The sequence below is a fragment of the Hemitrygon akajei genome, chromosome 4, assembly GCF_048418815.1.
Source record: "Hemitrygon akajei chromosome 4, sHemAka1.3, whole genome shotgun sequence".
NCBI classification, from domain to species: Eukaryota; Metazoa; Chordata; class Chondrichthyes; order Myliobatiformes; family Dasyatidae; genus Hemitrygon; species Hemitrygon akajei.
Window position 1 is genome coordinate 83,727,188 of NC_133127.1, and position 23,858 is coordinate 83,751,045.

General features: G+C 40.6%; 1 protein-coding gene across 7 annotated transcripts in view; it reads left to right on the forward strand.

Annotated features, from left to right (window-relative positions):
- The window catches only part of LOC140726502 (E3 ubiquitin-protein ligase MARCHF1-like), a 510,551-nt gene that overhangs the window by 396,430 nt on the left and 90,263 nt on the right, over positions 1-23,858 (forward strand). For all 7 annotated transcript variants that reach the window (XM_073042973.1, XM_073042974.1, XM_073042972.1 and 4 more), the window contains one exon: positions 23,669-23,719. In XM_073042973.1, coding sequence (XP_072899074.1) covers positions 23,669-23,719 — 51 coding nt within the window. The remainder of the gene's footprint in view (positions 1-23,668; positions 23,720-23,858) is intronic.

The following is a 23,858-nucleotide window of genomic DNA, read 5'->3' on the forward strand; positions in this document are numbered from 1 at the left end:
AAGACTTTAGTGGGGTACAAGATGTTAAGATATTAAAGGAAGTGACAATTGTAATCGGTAACCATCTAGATACTGAATTGAATGTATAACTGTATTACTCTGTAAAAAAAAACACTTTTGTATTGTGTTAGATTCTAAAACCCTGTAAGACTCTGTACTACTTCGTTTTCACCGCTGGTGAAAATGCTTTGAAGAAAGGGGGTGTTATGAATGTACCACAGCTCTGCGGGGCCGAAGGGTTTGGGGTAGCCCCCTCCTTTGTGAGAATCGCAAGATCACTATTGAGTCTATTCAGGAGATCCAGGAAATGAGAGAAAGACATGCTGAATCCACAAGTCGTTGGAATGTGCCTTGGCCTCCGAGAGGCGGACCCATTGATGCCGGCTATTGTCTCTTGGAGACGGACTTGTGTATTGCATCCTGTACGATGCATCGACGCCCCAGGCAATGAAACGGGGGAGGGGGGGGTTGGTGGAGGGATTGCATCATCCCACCCAGATTGACATCTGAGACCCTGTGAGTCAGGATAAAAGAGGGTCTGAGGAACAGCCCCTTCAGACGCACCAGAAGACACACTAGAAATCCTGTGACAGTGTTTAATAGCGACAGCCGGTGAGGGGCTCGTGTGCATCCTTCCCTTGCCTGGGATTGGCGGCCTTACCACGGAAGAACGGCTTTAGCTAAAGGAGAGGCCATAAGTAAACGGCCATCCCCAACGAGACTCCGATGGATCGAACTCATAAAGGTTGGAAAACCCGCAGGGTAACTGTTCCCATTCTATTCCTATTTCTCTCTCTCTCCAACAAAGTGCAACACAGCGACAACCAAAAGACGGCAGCTTGTGGAACTGCAGTGAACTGTACATTTCCATTGGACAATTCATTATCCCCTAGACAATGATAGAGCTTATTTCTTATTGATTATTATTATACCCGCACCTTTAGATTTAGTATTGACAACTTATATTATCTGTATGTTTGCATTGATATTATTTTTGTGTATCTTTACTAATAAATACTGTTAAAATTAGTACCATCAGACTTCAACGGACCTCTCTATCTTTGCTAGTAAGTGACCCAGTTACGGGGTACGTAACACATATAACCCAAAATGAATGATGTAAACAAAGAACGCTTCATCAAACAGTATACTGTATTTACAATATTACTCAGAGATTGCATACACAACGATCCTCCCTGCTTACCTATAAACTCCAGATCAATATAGAATGGACCTCAACTCAAATATGTAATGTATCATTCTCTACTCATAAACACAATATACATACTATATAATACATCTGCTACATAGACATCCACAGCATTGTAAATTTTAAATTTATACCATTCAAGCCTAAAGATTTAATCGCTGTGGAGGATGTCTTACTCTTCTGGGATAATGTCTTTCCTGACAAGGGAGGTCACTCTGCTTGGCAGGTGAGACTTGTGCTGTGAAACAATCTCAGGCTCAGAGGCCTCCTCTGTGAAGGTTGTAGGAGTTGACTCTGGGACTGCAGGATGTAGTTCTGACAGTTCTGGACTCCTCTAACTCTGCTCTGATCTACTGTTCAACGTGCAGGAGAGCAGCCCACTTTTGTCCTTAATCTGACAAGGTGCACACTTTGATCACCTCTGTAGTCCCTTGCCAGTACTGATGTCCAGAAGTGAAACATCAAACCTCCTTGTTTGGGGAGCGTTTAGTTGGTCTCAGCTGTTTGTCCTGCATACTCCTGGCTTTGAGCAGATCTAAGCATGAATGCAAGGGATGACGCAGGAACAGCATAGCTGGTGAGTTGTTGGTTGAGAAGCGTGCTGCGTTGTGATACACAAGAAGGAAATTGGCAAGCTTCTGATTCAGTGTGTTCTGCTGACATTATTCACAGTGCATTCTTTAGACTCGGGACAAATCTGTCTGTCAAGCCACTTGCATCTGGGTAGTACAGTGCAGATGTAATATGCCTTATTTTTAGGAATGACTGAAACTGTTCCGCAACAATCTGTGGCCCATTGTCACTGAACACCAGTCCTTGAGAAAAGTCTCCTCAACACATCAACAGTGTAGGTGGCTATGCAGGAATCTATTAGAGCACTTCTGGCCACGTTGTAGTTACACCGACTACTAACAGGAAATTTGTGCCCATGAATGGTTCAGCAAAAACCACATGAATCCTCTGCCAGGGCAATGCGGGCCATTCCCTGTGACGGGGACATGCTGCTTTTGGCATCTTTTGGACAGGTTGGCATCCCGAACAGTGCACGGCATGCTGCTCGATCTCCTCATCTGTCCCCGGCCACCAGGCAAAGTTTTGAGCCAATGCTTTCATTTTAACCATGCCTAGATAACCGGCATGTAACTGCTCCAACACTTTAGCTCTCAGCCTGGATGGTACAACAACTCTTAATCCCTGCACAAGACAACCCCTGTCAAGGGCAAATTCATCCCGGCATTGGTAAAAATGGAGGAACTAGAATTTTTGTTGCATATTCTAGCCATTTTAGATTGACACATTGTGGGGTGTTTTCTGGTTTCCCATTGGATCGTCTGTATGATAATAAGGAGACTTTCGATTTGCATTAGGGAGAATATATCAAGAGGAGTGTCTTCTTTTGTGAATTTTTCAAGTATTTCCATTTCCAAGGGGAAATGGACAATCCATCAGCATTTCTATGATTAGCTGTCCTCTTGACCTCAATCCTGTAATTGTGTCCAACTAGAAACAGAGCCCACCTCTGCGTTTGTGCTGCGCTGTTAGTGGAACACCCTTCTGTAGGTTGAAAATGGATACTAGTCGTTGACGATCAGTAATGAGGGTTAACTCTCCTCATACAAGTGCCGATTTTACACACCAAACCAGACTCAAGGTCTCTCTGTCAAACTGTGCGTAATTGTTTTCTGCAGCAGTAAGGGAATGTGATGCAAAGGCTGTGGGCTGCTCACTTCCATCACTCATAACATGTGACATGACTGCATCTATAACATGAGACGATGTGTCACAGTGAAACTTCACTGGACGATATGGACCGTAATCTGTGAGTACATTATCTGATGTCACCATTTCCTTTATATTTTGAAAAGCCACCTCGCACTGCTTTATGCATTGCCATCTCTTCATGACTTGTAATAATGAATTCAAGAGGCAGAGCACAGTATCCAAGTTTGGCAGGAACCTGTTAGAGTAGTAATCCTAAAAGGACTCGACCATGACGTGTCCTATGGTTTTGGAGCATCCACCACTGCTTGAATTTTCTCAGCACACTTGTGTAATCCTTGTGCATCAATGGTGTGACCACAGTGTTATGCTGAAATGGAGCAGAACAAATGGATACCAAATGGGATCCCTTAATCGTGAGGAAGGAGATCCCCACCCATCTTGTCCTCGAGCACTGAACTCCAGCTTGCTTTCTGCTCACTCACCTCCTTCATCTTCAACTAAGGAACTGCAGGAATCTGTTGGTTGGAGTCAAATGCCTTGTGCAGTTTGCTGATGAGGGTCACGGGATCTTCTTTAGTCCAACGCATTGTTAATCTTCCCATCACTTTTTATTAACTCTTCAATTGCTTGAAATAACCTGATGCATTCTCTTAAAAACATACAATGATGGTTGGCAAATCAAAGGTGCACAGTTACTTACAAAGCTCAACTCTGATAGTTTGGGCTCTTGAACTCACAATCTACCCTGTTGACCTTGTACCTTATTATTTACCTGATCTGAATTAAACACATAAGGCAAGGTGGCATTACACTATTGCCAATGCTATATTCAGGATGAGGCATTAAGCTGAAGTGTGTTCTATTTGTTTTTACTAGGAAAAAAAATTGCAGAGGTGTTCTCCCCTTGTCCTGGTCAGTATTCCTGTGTCAGTCAATGACACCACATGGACAACTTTGATTCGAGATTCAAGATTGTTTGATGTTATTTCAATTACACAAGTGTAAAGGAGAATGAAATAATTGTTACTGCAGATCAATGGCAGCATGTAAAAAACACGCTAAGTTAAGGAACACAATAATAAAACATACACAATAGATATAAATATACAAGATAGCTTACATAGTTTGGTTGTATGTACAGTATATAAAGTGTACAGGAGTGTCTGTACAGAAGGTGACCCTGACAAGAAATAATAAGGTAGTGGTAGAGTGGTGAGTTAGTGGGTACAGATGTTGATCAGCCTTACTGCTTGGGGAAAGTAACTGTTTTTGATTCTGGTGGTCCTGGTGTAGATGCTACGTTGCCTCCTCTCTGATGTGAGTGGAACAAGCAGCCCATGAGGAGGGTGGGCTGGATCCTTCATGACATTGCTAGTCTTTATCTGGCATCATTCTGTATATATGTCCTTGATGGAGGTTAGGCTGGTGTCAGTGGTGCATTGGGCAGTTTTGACCACCCATTGTAAAGCATCCGTGTCCACTGAAGAGTTATTTCCATACAATTCCATCATGCAGCATGTTAGGATGTTCGCTACCGCACAGCTGTGGAAGGTTTTGAGTGGTGATGTACATAGCCCAGCTCCCTTCAGCCTCCTCAGAAAGTAGAGGCATTGATGAGCTTTCTCGATTGTGTTGGACGTGTTCTGGGACCATGAGAGCTTGTGTGAGATGTGCACTCCCAGGAGATTTAAGCTGCTCACAATTTCCACTGCCATGAGGTGTGAGTGGTGCAATTCTCCTGAAGTTGATAACCTTCACCTCTGTCTTGTTACACTGAAGAAGAGGTTATGATCAGTAATGAAACTGTGGCAGAAGCAAATTCAGTGGAAATTTTCTAACAAGTGTAGTAGAAATATTTGAAGAGAAATACAATTTACAGAATTCCTCAAAGAGACATGATAGCCCAAATGGCCATCTTCAGCAGACAGATAATGTTCTGGTGTGTATGAGCACACTGTCTGTGCTTTGCAATAATGTATGAAGAGAAATGTGCCGGACTAGCTGCTTCAGTCAGTTCTTTATGCTTTACACAATGCCGAAAATTGCTGCATTTTGCTGCTTTTGTTGTATATTGTGAGGTGAGCTTACAACAGGCAGCCCCCAAAATGAGGACAATAAATTTCACCTGGGCAGTTAATAGCCCTGTGGCTCTGTTTCGTGTAATTGCCTCAGCACTCCCTAAAAGACAGTAATGTTCTCACTGCAGAGGCCACACTCAATCTGCGGGATTTTCAGGAGGTGTATCGGTAATTCAGTGATGGCCAGAGCAGGGAAGGTAGAAAGGTTTCGCAATTCTCTCAACCGGATCTTCATCCAGAAGGCCAGAATCCACTGGATTTATAAGAAACAGAAGAGCTTCTGCAGGTGCTGGAAATCCAGTGTAATGCACATAAAATGTTTTAGGAACACAACACATCTGGCAGTATCAATGGAAATTAATAAAGAATCGATGGTTTAGGCCAAGACCCTTCACCAGGACTCCTGATGACAGGCTTTATCAGAAGCTGTTGTGTTGTCCAAACTGCAGCTCATCTTATGCCTCTGGTAGTGTCGGCTCTAATTGGTGCTGGTGGACTGTTAAAAATACAATGTTAAGTAAAAGATTATTTCTATTAATCACAGACAAGTGTATATTTTTCACAGAGAGTGAAGGAGTTATTTCTCTTCAGGCTATTTGCTAGTGAGTGTTAATAAATATAGATCTGTTAATGAGCCAAGTAACTCATTCTCCCTTGGGAAAACTGCACTTTAAAGCTGAGAAAGTTGCTAAAATAGATCTGAATATAGTTTTGTTTTCAACTGTGAAAATTTTACCTGTGGACAATTGTTTTCTCAACTTATTTTTCTGTGTTCTTCTAAAATTAATGTACAAATTAAATTTACATTTAGATAGTCATTCATAAAAAGATGATGAATTAAGGTTGCCCGACTTAAATTAGTACAAATTGTCCCCAAGTCATGATCAAGGATTCAGAATGGATTAAGTCCTTCAAAAACCCACACACAGTAAGGGTATTGTTGACTTTATGGAAAACATTAAAATATCTGGCTAGAGGTTAATAACCCACTTCATATCAATGCTAATTTTTCTCATCATTGAAGTCAACACCTACCCATTGAAATGGGGAAAATGCAAAGTTATAATAGCTTTATACTCAGCCAAACACTGATCTAATTGATTGCTATAAATCACCCTGGAGTTCAGAAGTCTAAGAGGTGACTTGATTGAAATATGTATGAAACTGATAGGTCTTGAAAGTTCAAAGTTCAAAGTAAGTTTATTATCAAAGAATATATATGTCATCATATACAACCCTGAGATTCTTTTTCTTGTGGGCATACTCAATAAATCTATAGAATAATAACCATAACAGAATCAATGAAGGACTGCCTAACTAAGGTGGTTCAGCCAGAGAGCAGAAGACAACAGAGAGTGCAAATACAAAAGTAGTAATAATAATAAATAAGCAATAAATATCAGCCATGATGAAATGGTGGAGCAGACTCAATAGGCCAAACATCCTAATTCTGCTCCTATATCTTATAGACTTATGGCCTAAATATTGAGAACATGAAATGAAGAGTCTTTGAAAGTGAGTCCATTGGTTGAGGGAATATTTCAATTTTTTTCCTTTTTTTTCATTTGAATCTCGTTGGTTCAAGAACCTGTTCCTAAACTTGGTGACGTGATTTCTGAGGCTCCTGTACCTTCTTCCTGATGGCAGAAGCGAGAAGAGAGCATGTCCTGTGTGATGGGGTTTGCTTTCCTGCTTGCCTCTAACATTATTTTGCGTAGATGTGCTCAGTGCTTGGGAGGACTTTACCATGATGGACTGAGCCATATCGACTAATCTTTTAAGGGTTTTCTATTCAAGGACATTGGTGTTTCTATACCAGGCTGTGATGCAGAAGTCAATATACTTTCCACTACACATCTACAGAAGTTTGTCGAGGTTTTAGATGCCATGCCGAATCTGCGCAAGTTCCTAATGAAGTAGAGGCATTGTCATGGTTTCTTTATCATTGCACTTACGTGCTGAGCCTAGGACAGGTCCTCTGAAATAATAATGCCTCGGAATTTAAAGTTGCTAACCCTCTCCTTCTCTGATCCTCCTGTGAGGACTGGCTCATGGACCTCTTCCTTTTCCTGAAGTCAATAATCAGCTCCTTGGTATTGCTGACATTTAGGCTCAGGCAGATGTTCAATCTCCCTCATATATGCTGATATAGTGGGCAGATGTGGAGAGGATGCTTTCTTTTCAGAGAGAATACAGAACCAGACATCACTGCTTAAAAAATATGGAATACTCACTTAAGACAGAGATGGTTTTTTTTGACCTTGCAGATTCCTTCACAGTCTTTGAGTATTTTTTACAATACTGAGAGAGAAATTCTTGATAAACTAGAGGGGTAGAGAAGAATGTTGATTTTAAATTACAATCCGATCAGTCAGGATCTTATTAAATGTCAGAACAGCTCCTAACTGGTTTACCTCTATGTTCATGTGAGAAATAAACAGGGGATTCAAGATGTCCTTGAGATAATAGCTTATGTTTTTCCACAACATGAAAGAATGTTCATTCCTTCATCAAGTCAGACCTGGAGGAAGTATTTTCTGGCCAAATATAAACAGGGAGATCAAAGATCATGTGTAGGTGTGGGAGATCTGCTCGTCCACCAAAGGAGATGCTTCACTCTCATCAGGAAGAAATCAGAATCAGGTTTATTATCATTGACATAAGCCATAAAAGGTGTTGTTTTGTAGCAGCAGTACAGTTGCAGACATGAAAAAATACTTTAAGTTACAAAAAGTAAATAAATAAATAGTGCAAAAGTATAGTGCAATAATGGAAGGTGCTGTTCCTGGTTTCAGGCACCATTCGGAAATCTGATGTTGGAGGGGAGGAAGCTCTTCCTAAAACATTGAGTGTGGGTCTTCAGGCTCCTGTAATTCCTCCCTGACAGTAGTAATGAGAAGAGGGCATGTCCTGGATGCTGAGGGTCCTTAATAATGGATACTGCCTTCTTGAAGCACTGCCTTTTGAAGTTGTCACCAATGTTAGGAGGGTGGTGATCCTGTATGTATATTGTTTGATTAAGCATTCTTGTTAATTTAAATAATTTATTATGGATTATATGTAAAGATATGTGAATTGCACTTGTCATCATGCTACCAGATGACATGTGCGTGCCTTGCTTAAAGTAAACACAAAGTTAGACCCGCATTTCCAGACTCCCTTCTCTTCCTTTGAATTAGTTTAAAGTTTTTCAGTTATAAAACATAACATTGGCAGCGAGGTATTTTTTTTTTAAAACAAAGCTAAGATGGCTACCAACATGTTCAAGCACAGCAAGACATTCATATATTTAAAAGAAAGCACAACACGGAACTGCAAAATAGAACAGCACGTGTTCTTTGGAAGGGAAGACATGTTCCAGTGCTTCAAAGAAAAGGCAGAAAACTGAACATAAAGAGTGAGTACTGAGTGATGATAATAATAATAACAAATGAGCAGAAAAGGGTGGCTATGCTGAAGAAATTGATGTGTTTCATGACGTAAAAGATAACTGGAATATGTATACTGAGCTAATTCAACAATATTTTGAATCAAATGAAATAGCCAATGAGCAACGAGTACCAATTTTGCTGAGTTTTATTAGATTTAAAAGTGTACAGTTTTCTTCAAAATTTAACTGCTCCAACCAAATCAGCAGATATGATATTTGCTGATATTGTCAAAGTAATGCAGGAACATTTAGAATCAAGGCCATTGCTGATTGCAGAATGCTTTAGGTTTCATAAATGGAATCAAAAGGAAGGAGAGTCCACTTCAGAGTTGCTGAAATTGAAGAGGTTTTCTCAGTGTTGTCAGCTCAGTGGTGGGCTTAATGATGCATTGAGAGATAGTTTTGTTTGTGAAATCTTCCAAGAAAGCATTTAAAATTGGCTCCTAACCAAAGCACAATGTACATTTAAAAGAGGAGTTGAAATCACTGTTTCAACAGAAACTGCAGAGAGAAATGCACTTGAGTTGTAGTCAGGAATGAAATTGAGCATGAACAAAATTGCATAATCTAAACTGAAACTGGCCTGGCTGAAAAAATTGTGTTACCATTGTGACAGGATCTCACATACACCAGATCAATGCAGATTTAAAGGCAAAACTTGAAGAAAATGTAAAAAAAGTAGGACATATACAAACAATGCAAACAAAATTCTGGAGGAACTCAACAGACCAGGCAGCATCTATGGAAAAAAATACAATTGACGTATTGGGCCCAGACCCTTCAACAGGACATATACAAAGAGCATTTCAGACAGATAAAAATAAATGGACTGCACAGAGAAGAGAGAATGCGAAAAAGTCAAGTTGCATTTTCAGAAAGAGCACGAATCTGCATCCCGTTGATGAAAAATCTGATAAGAGTGAACCAGGATTAAGCACCCTTGAGATTAACAGTGTGAAAACTAACAACAGATGATCAATATGGCTTACATCAGAAGCGAATGGCAAATTAATTAAAATGGAATTGGACTCTGGCTTGGCTGTTTCAGTCATTTCACAAAATGAGTTTGAACAGCATTTCAAAGATGGTAAACTAAAGCCTGCAGCTACCCATACTGGAGAACATATACGGGAGAAAAAACAACTCCCGGGGGAATGACATTGGTAACCGTGAACTACAACAACCAACAAGCCACATTGAGCTTTAATGTCAGAAAAACAAAAAGCCCAGCATTGTGGTGATGTGATTGGCTGAGGCAACTGCAACTTGAGATCTATCCACCGATTGCATGCCACATCCCATGCAATGAAAAGCGATTAAGGGGAAATTGATATTGGATGATAAGGAAATGGCTGAGAAATTAACAACTATTCTGTGTTAGTCTTCATGGTGGAGGACACATCTAATATGCCAAAAAATGATGTTATGGATGAAATAGGAAGTGAGGACCTCGATAAAATCACTGTCACTAAAGAGATAGTGAGGAGCAAACTAAAGGGCCTGAAGGTAGATAAGTCCCCTGGTCCTGATGCGATGCATCCCAGGGTGTTGAGGGAATTGGCGGAGGTTATAGTAGATGCGTTGGTAATCATTTACCAAAATTCTCTTGACTCTGGGCAGGTCCCAGCAGACTGGAAGACAGCAAATGTGACGCCACTTTTTAAAAAAGGATGTAGGCAAAAGACGGGCAACTATAGGCCAGTTAGCTTAATATCTATAGTTGGGAAAATGCTTGAAGCTGTCATTAAGGAAGAAATAGCGAAACATTTAGAAAGGACTGGTTCCATTAGACAGACACAGCATGGATTCAGAAGATTTGGAAGAGGGGATTGAGTGTGGCATAGCAAAATTTAAACTGAGTGGAAAAACAAATTGTACAAAGGATGTGGAGAGTCTGCAGAGGATATAGATAGGTTAAGTAGTGGGTAAAGGTCTAGCAGATGGAATACAATGTTGGTAAATATAAGATCATCCACTTTGGAAGGAATAATAGAAGAGCAGATTATTATTCAAATGGTGAAATATTGCAGCATGCTGTTGTGCAAAGGGACTTAGGAGTGCTTGTGCATGAATCGCAAAATGTTGGCTTGCAGGTACAACAGATTATTTAACATAGAAACATAGAAAATAGGTGCAGGAGTAGGCCATTCGGCCCTTTGAGCCTGCACCGCCATTCAGTATGATCATGGCTGATCATCCAACTCAGAACCCTGTACCTGCTTTCTCTCCATACCCCCTGATCCCTTTAGCCACAAGGGCCATATCTAACTTCCTCTTAAATATAGCCAATGAACCGGCTTCAACTGTTTCCTGTGGCAGAGAATTCCACAGATTCACCACTCTGTGTGAAGAAGTTTTTCCTCATCTTGGTCCTAAAAGGCTTCCCCTTTATCCTTAAACTGTGACCCCCTCATTCTGGACTTCCCCAACATCGGAAACAATCTTACTGCATCTAGCCTGTCCAATCCCTTTAGAATTTTATATGTTTCAATAAGATCCCCCCTCCTCAATGTTCTAAATTCCAGTGAGTATAAGCCTAGTCGATCCAGTCTTTCTTCATATGAAAGTCCTGCCATCCCAGGAATCAATCCGGTGAACCTTCTCTGTACTTCCTCTATGGCAAGAATGTCTTTCCTCAGATTAGGGTACCAAAACTGCACACAATATTCTAGGTGCGGTCTCACCAAGGCCTTGTACATCTGCAGTAGAACCTCCCTGCTCCTGTACTCATATCCTTTTGCTATGAATGCCAACATACCATTTGCCTTTTTCACCGCCTGCTGTACCTGCATGCCCACCTTCAATGACTGGTGTACAATGACACCCAGGTCTCGTTGCACCTCCCCTTTTCCTAATCGGCCACTGTTCAGATAATAATCTGTTTTCCTGTTCTTGCAACCAAAGTGGATAACCTCACATTTATCCATATTAAATTGCATCTGCCATGAATTTACCCACTCACCTAACCTATCCAAATCACCCTGCATCCTCTTAACATCCTCCTCACAGCTAACACTGCCACCCAGCTTCGTGTCATCGGCAAACTTGGAAATGCTGCATTTAATTCCCTCGTCTAAATCATTAATATATATTGTAAACAACTGGGGTCCCAGCACTGAGCCTTGCGGTACCCCACTAGTCACTGCCTGCCATTCTGAAAAGGTCCCGTTTACTCCCACTCTTTGCTTCCTGTCTGCCAACCAATTTTCTATCCACATCAATACCATACCCCCAATACCGTGTGCTTTAAGTTTGCACACTAATCTCCTGTGTGGGACCTTGTCAAAAGCCTTTTGAAAATCTAAATATACCACATCCACTTGTTCTCCCCTATCCACTCTACTAGTTAAATCTTCAAAAAATTCTATAAGATTCGTCAGACATGATTTTCCTTTCACAAATCCATGCTGACTTTGTCCGATGATTTCACCTCTTTCCAAATGTGCTGTTATCACATCTTTGTTAACCGACTCTAGCATTTTCCCCACCACCGATGTCAGACTAACCGGTCTATAATTCCCCAGTTTCTCTCTCCCTCCTTTTTTAAAAAGTGGGGCTACATTAGCCACCCTCCAATTCTCAGGTACTAATCCAGAATCTAAGGAGTTTTGAAAAATTATCACTAATGCATCCACTATTTCTTGGGCTACTTCCTTAAGCACTCTGGGATGCAGACCATCTGGCCCTGGGGATTTATCTGCCTTTAATCCCTTCAATTTACCTAACACCATTTCCCTACTAACATGTATTTCCCTCAGTTCCTCCATCTCACTAGACCCTCGGTCCCTTACTATTTCCAGAAGATTATTTATGTCCTCCTTAGTGAAGACAGAACCAAAGTAGTTATTCAATTGGTCTGCCATGTCTTTGTTCCCTATGATCAATTCACCTGTTTCTGACTGTAAAGGACCTACATTTGTCTTGACCAATCTTTTTCTTTTCACGTATCTATAAAAGCTTTTACTGTCAGTTTTTATGTTTCCTGTCAGCTTTCTCTCAATCTTTTTTCCCTTTCCTAATTAAGCCCGTTGTCCTCCTCTGCTGGTCTCTGAATTTCTCCCAGTCCTCAGGTGTGCCACTTTTTTTTGCTAATTTATATGTTTCTTCTTTGGACTTGTTACTATCCCTAATTTCCCTTGTCAGCCATGGGTGCACTACCTTCCCTGATTTATTCTTTTGCCAAACTGGGATGAACAATTGTTGTAGTTCATCCATGCGATCATTAAATGCTTGCCATTGCATATCCACCGTCAACCCTTTAAGTATCATTTGCCAGCCTATCTTAGCTAATTCACATCTCATCCTTCAAAGTTACCCTTCTTTAAGTTCAGAACCTTTGTTTCTGAATTAACTATGTCACTCTCCATCTTAATGAAGAATTCCACCATATTATGGTCACTCTTACCCAAGGGGCCTCGCACGACAAGATTGCTAACTAACCATCCCGCATACATTCCAAGAAATCCTCTTCCTCAGCACCCTTACCAATTTGGTTCAGCCAATCTATATGTAGATTGAAGTCACCCATTATAACTACTGTTCCTTTATTGCATGCATTTCTAATTTCCTGTTTAATGCCATCCCCAACCTCACTACTACTGTTAGGTGGCCTGTACACAACTCCCACCAGCGTTTTCTGCCCCTTAGTGTTATGCAGCTCTACCCATATCGATTCCACATCCTCCAGGCTAATGTCCTTCCTTTCTATTGCGTTAATCTCCTCTCTAACCAGCAATGCTACCCCACCTCCTTTTCTTTTCTGTCTATCCCTCCTGAATATTGAATATCCCTGGATGTTGAGCTCCCATCCTTGGTCACCCTGGAGCCAGGTCTCTGTGATCCCAACTATATCATATTCATTAATAACTATCTGCACATTCAATTCATCCACCTTGTTACGAATGCTCCTCGTATTGACACACAAAGCCTTCAGGCTTGTTTTTACAACACTCTTAGCCCTTATACAATTATTTTTGAAAAGTGGCTCTTTTTGCCTTTTGCCCTGGATTTGTCTGCCTGCCTCTTTTACTTTTCACCTTACTACTTTTTGCTTCTACCCTTATTTTACACCCCTCTGTCTCTCTGCACTTGTTCCCATCCCCCTGCCACATTAGTTTAAAGCCTCCTGAACAGCAGTAGCAAACGCTCCCCCCAGGACATTGGTTCCAGTCCAGCCCAGGTGCAGACCATCCTGTTTATACCAGTCCCACCTCCCCCAGAACTGGTTCCAATGCCCCAGAAATTTGAATCCCTCCCCCTTGCACCATTTTTCAACCCATGTATTCATCTGAAATATCCTCCTATTTCTACTCTGACTAGCACGTGGCACTGGTATTAATCCAGAGATTGTTCCCTTTGTGGTCCTACTTTTTAGTTTATCCCCTAACTCCCTAAATTCTCCTTGTAGGACCTCATCCCGTTTTTTACCTATATCGTTGGTACCTATGTGCACCACGACCACTGGCTGTTCACCCTCCCATTCCAGCATGTCCTGCAGCTGCTCAGAGACATCCTTGACCCTTGCACCAGGGAGGCAACATACCATCCTGGAGTCTCGTTTGCGGCCACAGAAACGCCTATCTATTCCCCTTACAATCGAATCCCCTATCACTATAGCTCTCCCACTCCTTTTTCTTCCCTCCTGTGCCGCAGAGCCACCCATGGTGCAATGAACTCGGCTGCTGCTGCCTTCCCCTGATGAGACATCTCCCTCAACAGTATCCAAAACAGTATATCTGTTTAGGAGAGAGATGACCCCAGGGGACTCCTGCACTACCTGCCTACTGCTACACTGTCTAGTGGCCACCCCTTTCCTTTCTGCCTGTGTAGCCTTTACCTGCGGTGTGGCCAACTCACTGAACGTGCTATTCACAACTTTCTCAGCATCGCAGATGCTCCAGTATGAATCCAATCGCAGCTCCAGATACTCAATGCGGTCTGCCAGAAGCTGCAGTTGGACACACTTCCTGCACACATAGTCATCAGGGACACTGGAAGTATCCCTGATTTCCCACATGCTGCAGGATGAACAAAGCACAGAGCTGATCTCAGCTGCCATGACCTACCCAATACTTGCCTCAACTTTTGAAACTTTCTCCTTTGAAAGGAACTTACCCGGCCTTACCTCACTTGGAGTGAAGCTCATCCTCAGCCTCTTCTCATTGAAGCCTCTCAAGTCAAAGCCTCAAATCTCCACTCCTTCACTTTCCACAGGCTGCTCTGCTTGAGGTAACCCTCTATTTATTTGTTTGACCTTTTCAAATTGCTTGGTCACCTGACCTTGATTGCCCAATCAGCTGCTTTCTGCTGAGTCTGAGCTGTTCAAGTCTTGATTGTCTAATCAACGGCTTTCTGTTAAGCTATTCAAATCTTGATTGACTTGATTAAGAAGGCAAACAGAATGATGGCCTTCATTGCTAGAGGGTTTGAATTCAAGAGCAGGAAGGTCATGCTGCAACTATACAGGTGGGGCCGCACCTGGAGTACTGTGTGCAGTTCTGGTCTTCATACTTGAGGAAGGATATACTGGCTTTGGAGGCAGTGCAGAGGAGCTTCACCAGGTTGATTCCAGGGATGAAGGGGTTAACCTATGAGAAGAGATTGAGTCGCCTGGGACTATACTCACTGGAATTCAGAAGAATGAGAGGAGATCTTATAGAAAGATACAAAATTTTGAAAAGGATAGGTAAGATAGAAGTAGGAAAGTTGTTTCCATTGCTAGGTGAGACTACAACTAGGGGACATTGCCTCAAGATTCAGGGGAAAAGATTTAGGACAGAGATGAGGAGAAACTGTTTTTCCCAGAGGGTGGTGAATCTGTGGAATTCTCTGCCCAGGGAAGCAGTTGAGGCTTCTTCACTAAATATATTTAAGATACAGTTAGATAGATTTTTACATAGTAGGGGAATTAAGGTTTATGGGGAAAAGGCAGGTAGATGGAGCCGAGTTTATGGACAGATCAGCCATGATCTTATTGAATGGCTGGGCAGGTTTGATGGGCCTGACACAACTGTTTCCATGCCAAACACCATGAACTGTTGCCCAACCAAGGACAAACAGGTGCTGGTATCAACCTCTGTGCCTCTGGGTGGAAAGCATATTGGATCAAGGAAGGACCATGCTGCTCAGAGGAAACATAAAAGTGACAAAAGCAGTGGTCCAACTACAACCATTTTTGTAGGCAACATATCAGCGAAAGTTTCTGATATGTTAGTCAGGCAGTTACTTGCAGAATGTGAGTTGGTTTTAAGCAGGAAGGGAGTTCGGGGAGCTTCAGGAAAGTTACAAGCATTCAGCTTATGTCAGTATAAAGAATCAGAATCTGTGTGCATTAAGGTTATTGCATGAACTTCAAGTGGGAGACAAAAAGCTACTTGCAGTAGTAGATGCAAAGACCAAAGCCCCGCAGAATGGCCCACAAGAAAGATGTCAATGGAGATACAAAAGCAGAGGATTCATCAGAGGATTTTACGGATGAGAAAACCATGTAGAGATCAGTTTATAAAGGGAGCAATAGGATTAATAAGAGAATACTCCAGTGAACTAAATGCACCTTCCCAAGAAGAAGATGCACAAACTAGAAGAAAAAGGAAGGAGAAGAAAGGTGTCCAGAGCTGTCATAATCACTTCCTGCAGTTTCAAAGTCAACTCCTACAACCCTGGTGGAGGAGGTTCCTGGAGCTGATGTTTTCACAGACACATATCTCATCTGCCAAGCAGAGTGACCTCACTTGTCAGAAAAGACGTTATCTCACAAAGATAAGAGAGCCTCTACAGTGATTAACTCTTTAGGTCTGAATGGGACAAGTTAAAAATTTACTATGTTCTTGATCTCTTAATGTAGTTGAGATACATTTTCTATTGAGTTGGAGTTTATAGCTAAGCAGGAAGGAGTGTTGTGTATTTAATATTTTAGTAACATTTGAGTAATCTTGTAAATATGTTGTTTGATTAAGTATTCATGTTTGTATAAATAATTCATTACGGGCTATATGTAAAAATACATGAATTGTATACTTCATCACGCTACCATGTGATACCTGTGCACCTCGCTTAAAGTAAGCATGAAGTTAGACCTGCTTTGCTGGACTCCCGTGTCTTCCTTTGAATTATTTTAATGTTTTGAAGTTATAAAACGTATTAGAACTGTTTTTTTTCTACAACCCTATGCAGCGTCTTTTGATTCTACTCATACCAGTGATGCAATCAGTCAAAATGCTCACCTTCATATATCTATAGAAATTTACTAATCATTGGTGACATACTGAAACCTCTAATGAAGGGTTCTCAATGAACCACTGGGTAACTTCACCTATTTCCCACAGCACAGGACCCTTGTGGTTGTGGACAAGATACTACTGAAGGTGACAAATCATCAAAGTGAGATCTGGATCATTGCCTCTACACGAGTTGATCACAGATACTGTACCAATGTAAGTGTATATTGGAAATAAAAACAGACTACTTAAAACAGTCAAGCAGCATCTGTGTTGATTGAATCCTGGCCTGCTACAGTGATATAAAATCAAAAGTCTATCTGCAATTGTGAATCCATATTCCACGATAAATCACAGCAAATTTATTTGGCTGTGAAAGAACCTCATTATTTATCTTTAAGGAGCACACTATCAGTGGTACACTGACCTAATGAAATGGCCTTTAGTCATTATACCATGAGAAACACTGACGTCTCAAGCACATTTAATATTAATGGAAATGAGCTGCATGGTTGTAAATAATTGTTATTTCCCCATGGTTTGTAACTTGCAGAATATCAGTTTTAATTCACAGCTCAGGAAGTAAAAGGAAGAGTTTCTAACTTGCCATGCGGGAATGGTCTGGACTTGCCCACAACAAACGAATTGCCAGCTGAGTAGACAAGGTGATTGTCTTGAAGGGAAATCACATAAATATTAGTCAGTGCTAGTTCACTTTGTTAAAATAATAAATCATGGATGACAAAAGGCAGTGAAGTCTATGGTGTTGATGCTACTGATTAAGGCAAGATGTGAAGAGGTTCTCATGACAAATGGTTTGCGGGAAATGAAAGAGTCACACTGGAGGACAAGGGATTATTATGGAATAGTTTCCACAGGAAATAAGAGCAGAACTAGGCTATTTGATATGCAATTTTCTCAGGATCATGGTGGAAGAAGAATAGATTCTCCTGTAGCTACACCTGGGAATATTAAATGCACTGGTAAGAACTCCCCTGTTTTCCCTCCACTAACCTTTTGAGGGCAGATTGGGTGGGTTTATTTACAGCATTACACTGACTCTGTCCCAAGTTCATATCTACACATCATGTAGCCTATGAAGTTGCAGACACAGGAAATGTATTCAAATGCAAGTTATTGCATAATATCCAAGGCTAATCATCTGTTGAGATGTTCAGATGTGGGCCAAATGTGGAGAGAGAGTAACTGAAGCAGGTCAACAGTTCACTGACTTTAATGAGAACTGTTGTAGAATTTAAAGGAAAAATGCTAGGCCAACAGGACCACTAACTAAAATGTTCAAACTGTGGCTGGAAGTAGTAACTAATACTAACTGAATACCACACCTTGACAGCATCTGTCAAAACTGTAGTCCTCTTTCCTGGTTGAGGATAGGCAAGGAGCGTAAACATTGCTGTGCTTTTGGTCAAGTCTTTAATGGCTGGAATGGAAAGAAGGGAGTTAAATATCATCATAATGGAACACTAATTAGCTGGAATATGCATAGTCACAAATGCAGTTGTCAAACCTGTTGAGCAGCCCTCCTGTACATGTGCATAGATGTTACAATGAAGCAGATTCACAGGTTTGGTAAGTGATGCACTATCAATAACTCACTCTGAGACGTAAGAAGCGAGGTATCGGCTTTTATTGACTGGAAGAATGAACAACACTACATCCTGGAGAATGAGGCCGGGCACAGGCCTCAGTCGCCTTTATACAGGGGTCTGTGGGAGGAGCCACAGGAACAGTCCAGACAGGTATATGTAGTTCACCACAGTAAGTGAGACAAGACACTGATTATGAATAAGCACATTAATTACTTATTTACAGACAAACAGTAAAATATTCAACCAAACATCTAAGCCACTCGAACTTAAATGAACTAACAACAATACTAACCATCAGTAACACTTCAACCTCAGCAAGTACATCATTCAGTCTCCCCAACTACAAAACTAAACATTCAACAAACAGATACTTAGCTAAGTCTGCATGTGGACCCTCCTAAATCTGCAGTGTACTTTCCCAGTGGTTCTTCAGCACTCGTGACCTCAGTGTGAAGGTGCGTGCTCAGATCAAAGGGAAGCCCCTGATGTGTCTGAAATCAGACACCAGTGCCATGGCACACAATGCAACCAATGGGAAAGAGGTGCTGCATCCTTCAAACAGGCCAATCGATGACCGGCGCAGTAGAAGCGGCTTTGAACCGACAAGCAAACTAACCCTTCACGTTACAATAGATCTTGACGCAGAATTTGTGGTTGTGACATGATCGAGCATTGGAGGTAGTGTTTGAGGTGGATCTTACCTTTTGTGAACCATAATAAAAGTAACAACAAATCACCTACCTGTTTTACAATGTATGTGTAATAGCCATAAAAATTAGCGGTGTTTTTGAAAGGGCAGTGATTTGCTACAATCCAGTTTGCGGTATCTGCTAGATCAGGATCTACCTTATCGGTACTAGTCTGGTGCGGCATAAACTGGAATAAAGTTCACCCTTTTAAAATTAGTTGTCAAGTGAAAAACAACAGCAAAGTCCTAAGGCAACGTGAAGGTGAGGGAGGAATAGTACAATATGACCGGGGCCCTTCGCACTTTTGGACTTTTTGAATTGCGCTGAATTGATTAAAAATGTGACAACATGCATTTAGAAGGAGCAAACATTGATTAATAACAAGAACAGCAAATTGCTTAGATAGGTGTCCATTCTGAATTTATTTATACATTGTGCTCAGGGAAATATATTCTAATGAAATTAATCTGACACAAACTTTCATTGATTAGCCGTTTAATCAGCAGTGATATTGAATTCCCTAACCAGATGTCTTCTGTCCAAGTCAAATTATCTGTAGAATTGTTAGTAGAAGGAGGAAGAAACTCTGTCATTCACTAATTGAAAACATCCCTTTGTTTAATTGAAATGAAAATATGCTGTCCGTCAAGATACTGTGGTGTGGTTTCTGTGTATTTTAGGAAGGTGGATAATAGTTTACAGTCTCTTTGTTTTTCTGTTTAGTCACAGGATGTGGATATTGTCAGTAAGAAATACACTTAATGGTCATCTTTAACTGGCCTTCAGAAGCTTTGATACACTTACACGTCTCTACAAACAGATATAAAGCATGTTACATATGCATGTGATCATATTCTAGAACCGTGTCTGTTGAAAAAGATAATAACTTAGATGATAATGTATGAAGTACAATTAGTAAGTTGCAAATGGCACAGAATTTATTGGCATTGTGGCTTATGGGGAAAATAGTCACAGGCTACAGGAAGATATTGAAGAGCTCTTATATTGGACAGAACAATGGCAGATGGAATTTAATCTTGATTAAGCATGAAGTGATGCATTTTGGGAGATCAGGTCAGGGTCTGACATGCAAAGTGAATGGTAGAACACTTGAGAGTATTAAGGATCAGGAGAACCTTGGTGTCCAAGTCTTAAGATCTCTGAAGGTGCCAGCAAAGATAGAAAGGGTGGCAAAGAAGACATACCGAAAACCAGGCAGAGAATAATAGAGCAGTTAAGTTATGGTATGGCTTTACAAAGTATTGGTGCAGGCACATCTGGAGTGTCGTGTGCATCTTCGGTCACTGCTGTAAAGGAGAGGTGTGATGCTCTGCAGAGAGTACAGAGGAGATTCACCAGTGTCTTAGTGATGAGGAGAGACTGCATAAGTTGGAATTGCTTTCCCTAGAGTGGGGAAGGCTGTGGTGTTGTAGTGGAGGGGTCCTGAGTGAGGTATGGAAAATCATGAGAGGCATGGATAGTATTGCTTCTTGAAAACAGTTTTAAGCTGTTAGGTGCATTGACTACAGTTGATTTTTAGCTATTCATTCATTTTTTACCCAGTGCAACCACTTGTCATTTACGAACTGACTGCCTTCCTCATGCTTGGACAAAGTGGACTTCGCTGCATTTTTTCTCCTTCATGTCATTGTCAGATGTGTGACATGAGGCCAAGACTATACAACTGCCCAGGATTGTGCAGAAACATCAATATAAAGTTGCTTATAATATTTGCAGTTATACAGCCTTTAAAGCAATGTAAGTGCCTTTCTTTTAGCTTTATCTACCGGACACAACACAGACACAATGCACACAGATGTTGTTTTATTCTAGATTTCAATATATTCTTGTATATTTTCTTTCAACATGACCTGAAGAAATGGTCAAATCTGTTTCCTTAGGCAAAGCATAATACAATGCACCTTCAGTGCCCTGAATTGTTTTAGGCAATGTTCATGTACTTCCATGTGCTGCACATTTCTAGTTGCTATCTGCTCATGTGTATCAAATGCATGGTATCCTGAGGTGACTAACTTTTCTGACTGCAGACTGAGGAAGACTGCTTCACTTCATGCTTCAAAACATTTCAGAATCAGTTAAGACCGTAACTGAATTTATTAGTAAGAATGAAAATGCCAAAGAATGAGATTGGATTTGACAATCTGAAGGCTTTATCAAGTCAGCCAGCAGTTCACATAAATTATTTAAATGGCAAAGCTATAACCCGGGGATTATAGTTTTATTGCTTCAGCTGTTCTAATGATCCTAGCAATCCTTGTGAGTAGGAAGTTCAATAATATACTCCCTTTTCTCCTTCCCCACAGTACATTTTACTGACGGCACAGAGAAGTTGCCATTATTAACTATTCATCTTTCATCTAACTTTAACCCCAAGAGAAAGAGAAAAGATTACCATTCAGGCTATAGCTTTCTGGAAACAGCCGGGGACGAACTAAATCAGTGATTATTGCTATTTTCATTAATGTTTAAAGACAGTGCCAAGTCCTCACTATACCACAAGACACATACCTCGGGTGCTCCTTTACACATTTTTAGACCTATGCCCATTAGGACGCTTCCCCAGACCTGTGCCCAGTGGATTCATCTTGTGGCATGATGGGATTTGTGGTAGATAGATGCAAAACTTTCAGATGCTCCTGCAATATACTCCGTACTTGGTCTGCAACATCAGGTCTTTAAAACTGAAGCAAATTGAAATGAGGCAGCCACTAACTGAGATATTTATAAATGAGTTGTTTCAGAAGAGAATTCTGCTAATTTGAAGTGATTAACAAGCCCCCATTACAAAAGTGAATTTGATGCACGCCTGAATAAGATTAATAACTTTGGAAGGGAGAGATTTGTCTCACTGACAAATGCATAACTTGCTAAGTGTTTTGGCTGGAGGTTATGTATAATGAATTTGCTGTGACTCCAGAATTATTATGTTTGCTTCATGAAAAAAGGAATCTTAATGATGTACTCGTTATTTTAAAAAAAACTTGTAATAGAGTTTACTTCACCAATTAATGCCGCAGTAAGGATTCTTAAGACGATAGGTAAAATATGATTGAGAATGGGAAATTGTCTTAAACATCAGATGAAAGATGTAATCAAGATATAGAGGAATGCTTGATATTCTTGTAAGTAAGAATATCTTACAAGTACTTACTTGTAAGAGCAAGTAATTCCTACAAGTGAATTGTTGTTCTTTACCACAAACATATGACGCATTGTTAGAACAGTGTAGCTGTTAAGGTTATACTTGGAAACTGTGCACAATTTTACTTTGGAGGTAGGGCTGGATTCCTGGAATTATGGAATCTGTGAAAAGAGATTTAAATTTCACTAGAATTTATCTAAAAGGAATTGAAAGGGTGGTATCTTGGGGGGCTAGATGATACAGAATTGGGAAATACATCACCAATATAAAGTGATAACAATTCAGGATGAGTGACGAGAACGTTCTGTGCCCTACATGATTATGAATATTTGCAATTCACTCAGATAACCTTGTTTACAACTTATCTCCATGGTCACCTAAGTTTTACACTATCAGGGACACCCTCCCTGCTGTAACCCTCACTGTAAGCTTAAGCTTCTTTTGTCTCCTACCCAGTTCTGATGAAGGGCCTTCAGCCTGAGACAGAGCTCTGTGTTTTGTCCTATGGCTCTGACCTGACCTGCAGCATAATCTGTTTTCATCTATTCAGTCAATTCCATCACTTTTGTAATTTATTCAAAAACAACATTTTGATCTTTAGAAGTGTCAGCTGCTCTATTTAATAATAATAATAATAGAAATAAGTACTTTATTGATCCTGTGTGGGAAATTATTTCATTATAGCAACAACATTTAAAAACACACTTAGCAGTGTGCAGATGTAACTAACAATGAAGTACAGAACAATAATATACACAATAATAATTTACCAATGTGCAATAATAATGTACGAAATAATAAAACAGAGGGCATTGTACTATGATGTGTATTCTCCTGTTACACAGGGATGAACTGTTGTATATGTTTATGGCATTTGGTAGGGAAGATTTTCTGTAACAACCCTTGTGAGTGCAGAGCTGAACGAGTCTGTTCTAAAGGGTGCTCCGGTGCTTATTCAGTAGGTCATGGAGAGGATGTGCTAGATTGTCAATATCAGCTTGTTTAGTGATCTCCTCTCCACCACCAACCCAAAAGAAACTAGGTTTTAGCCAAAAGATCCAGCCTTTTTGATGAGTTTATTTTGCATCACCGGCACTGATGATGGTGCATCACCCCAACATAAAGCCGCAAAGAAGATCTCCAACATCACACATTGAAGGATCTAGCTTCCTTAGAAAATAGAAGAAAGCTGAGCTTGTCGATGACGTTGAATATCCATCACATTGTTTGTATTCAAGACTCAAATCACTAGCTTTTGGATGCACAGTGTATTAAGCAAAATAGGAACTGGATGGGAAAATGGCTTTCAGACAGGCCGTGATATTAGTGAATGGTAAAGAAATTCAAAGGGCTAAATACCCACACTTGTTCAGATTTCTTACATTCTGAAGTTTTTATGTTCAGGGATATCAAGATAATTGAAGATTGGTTCTCACCAATAAAGAAAATTGCTGCGATGCTACTGATTTTCCATGTTATGCTACTACAAATCTGAATTAGAATGGATGTGAAGATTAAACATAACACATTATATTTTGTCCATTTTGCAGAATGACAAGTCTCCCAGACGCTCAACAAGTCGATCAAGTAACATATCAAAGGTAGGAACATACTTTAATTTCAAGAGAGATGCTTTACTTGATGATAAGGAAATCTTTGTCAGTTCTTTGTGCAATGGACTGGATCTTGAGTTAGCGATTGGGAACTCCTTTATGAAGTGGACTGGATTTTACAGTCAGT